At 52.4% G+C, this 2005-nt stretch overlaps 1 protein-coding gene across 1 annotated transcript; it reads right to left on the reverse strand.

Moving 5' to 3' along the window:
* Window positions 1-265: 265 nt before the first annotated feature.
* On the reverse strand, window positions 266-2005 carry GJD2 (gap junction protein delta 2). The gene is made up of 2 exons (XM_064424090.1): window positions 1791-2005; window positions 266-1275 (listed from the first exon to the last, which is right to left on the reverse strand). Exons 1-2 carry the CDS (start codon window positions 1859-1861, stop codon window positions 432-434), a joined length of 915 nt encoding a protein of 304 aa, XP_064280160.1. The 5' UTR covers window positions 1862-2005; the 3' UTR covers window positions 266-431.

A 2005-nucleotide genomic window follows, 5' to 3' on the forward strand; every position in this document is an offset into this window, starting at 1 on the left:
TGCTTATGCCTGCACATTGCAACAGCGTCCCCCACCCCACCCCACCCCACCCCACCCCATATAGAGTATCCTTGCAGAGTTTTTGATATGAACATTCTACACGTTTACAACAATTAGTCAGACAGTTCAAACTGTAAACATCCTAATGACGACCAAAAAGCTGCTTCACTGACAGATAAAACCCAATCATTAGAAAGAAAAGTAGGAATAATAGTAGCTGTGCTGTAAGGCTAGGTCAAGCATGGTTTTATAGCTGTTTTTTTCAGTCTTTTATATAGTGCTGCATTTTGCAGCTAGTTCAGTAAGTGGAGATCCAATACCTTAATGGCTTTCTTGGTGGTTTGATAAAATGCTTGCCTAAGCAATGTACCTTTCTCTAATGGTATCTGGGTCTGTTCCACCTGGCACAGTGTTTCAGTTCTGTCACAGCCTCACACATAAGCTGAGTCACTTGACTGAGTCCTGCCGAAGTTAGGCATGCTCATTCTTGGCAGGTCCTTATTTCTGATTTCATATATGGATTTCCTTTTTGCCTGTACTCCTCTCACTGCCATTTTGATCTTTCTCCAGCCCAAGTGGTTCAGTTCTGCCAAATTAAGCACCACACAAATCCCACTGACAGCAAACATGAATACCAAGAATACAGTCTTCTCAGTGGGTCTAGAAACATAGCACTCTACTTCTTTAATGCAAGGGTATCTGTCACATTCGTACATGGAAGGGACATTGAATCCATACAGAAAATACTGTCCCACTAAGAATCCAATCTCTAGGGCATTTCGAAAGACCACTTGGATGATATAAAATCGAGAAATGCCTTCTTGCCTCCTCATCTTTGATTTTGTAGTTCTGATAGCAGGATTGGGGATTTCCTTCACTTCTAAGCAGTCTGGTTCTGCCTCTTTGGTGGAGTTCTCAGTGTTTTGCAGCACCCCATTGACAATCGTGTTCTTGATTTTCTTACTGTCCTCACGCTTCATTGAATCCTGGTCCCTTTCCAAGGTAAGGAAGACAGTGGAGTACCTCCGTTCCCTTTGTTTAGCAGACTGGTGAACGGAGTATGTTATGAAGCACAGGCTGGGAGTGCACACCATGATGATCTGGAACACCCAGTACCTTATGTGAGAAATGGGGAAAGCCTGGTCATAACAAGCCTGGTTGCAGCCTGGCTGCAGCGTGTTACAGACAAACATCGTTTGCTCGTCATCGTACACCGTCTCCCCTACAATGGCCACAATGAGAATTCTGAAGATCACCACCACGGTCAGCAGGATCCTGCAACAGAGAAGCCCGTCAGTGCGCGCCGCCGCCGCGGGCCGGGAGCTGTCCAGTGCTGACCGGGCCCCGGCACCGCGCGGGCTGCGCGGCACGGCCTCGGCGCTGCCCCCGCCCGGCCCGCTCGGCCGAAGGGCGATCGCACGGCCCTGGGGCCCCCGAGAGCACGGCCGGGAGAGGAGCGGGGCTGCGCCGGCAGCGGGACCCCGATGGCAGGGGGGTCTCCCCGATGACCGTCCGGTGCCCCGTGGCTCCGCGGGGACAAGGACGGCGGCGCTTGCGGTGTCCCCGCGCCTCCGCGCTCCGTGCCGCATACCAGCCTCCCCAACACACACACACACACTCACACACACTCACACACACTCACACGCACACACACACTCACACACACACTCACACACACACACGCGAGCTCCAGGCACACCCCGAAAGAGCCCGGCCGAAGGGCACCGCGCAGCCGGGACCCGCCGTGCCGGACAGGAGGGGATCCCCCCGTGCTCTCCCGCGACCCTTACCTCCCTATCATAGTAGAATGCTGCTGCACGGCAGCTTCCAGTAGCCTCTCTAGAATAGTCCATTCCCCCATCGCTGTTCATCCGGAGACAAAGACTTTGGCAAGCGTAGGGGATCTCTTCACTTCTGCCTTTTTTCACCCCTCCTATTTTTTTATTTTTTTTTTTCGGGGGAGGGCAAACAAACCGAAGAGCAGCCTGTCTCTACTGCCCGCAGT

The sequence above is a fragment of the Passer domesticus genome, chromosome 6, assembly GCF_036417665.1.
Source record: "Passer domesticus isolate bPasDom1 chromosome 6, bPasDom1.hap1, whole genome shotgun sequence".
In the NCBI taxonomy this organism is placed as follows: Eukaryota; Metazoa; Chordata; class Aves; order Passeriformes; family Passeridae; genus Passer; species Passer domesticus.

What these genes read in the sequence shown, in the direction of transcription:
- GJD2 (XM_064424090.1), bottom strand. Translation starts at nt 1,861, where the DNA reads ATGGGGGAATGGACTATTCTAGAGAGGCTACTGGAAGCTGCCGTGCAG. An exon ending in CATTCTACTATGATAGGGAG is followed by an intron (nt 1,276 to 1,790) that starts GTAAGGGTCGCG and finishes TCTCTGTTGCAG; the next exon opens with GATCCTGCTGACCGTGGTGG.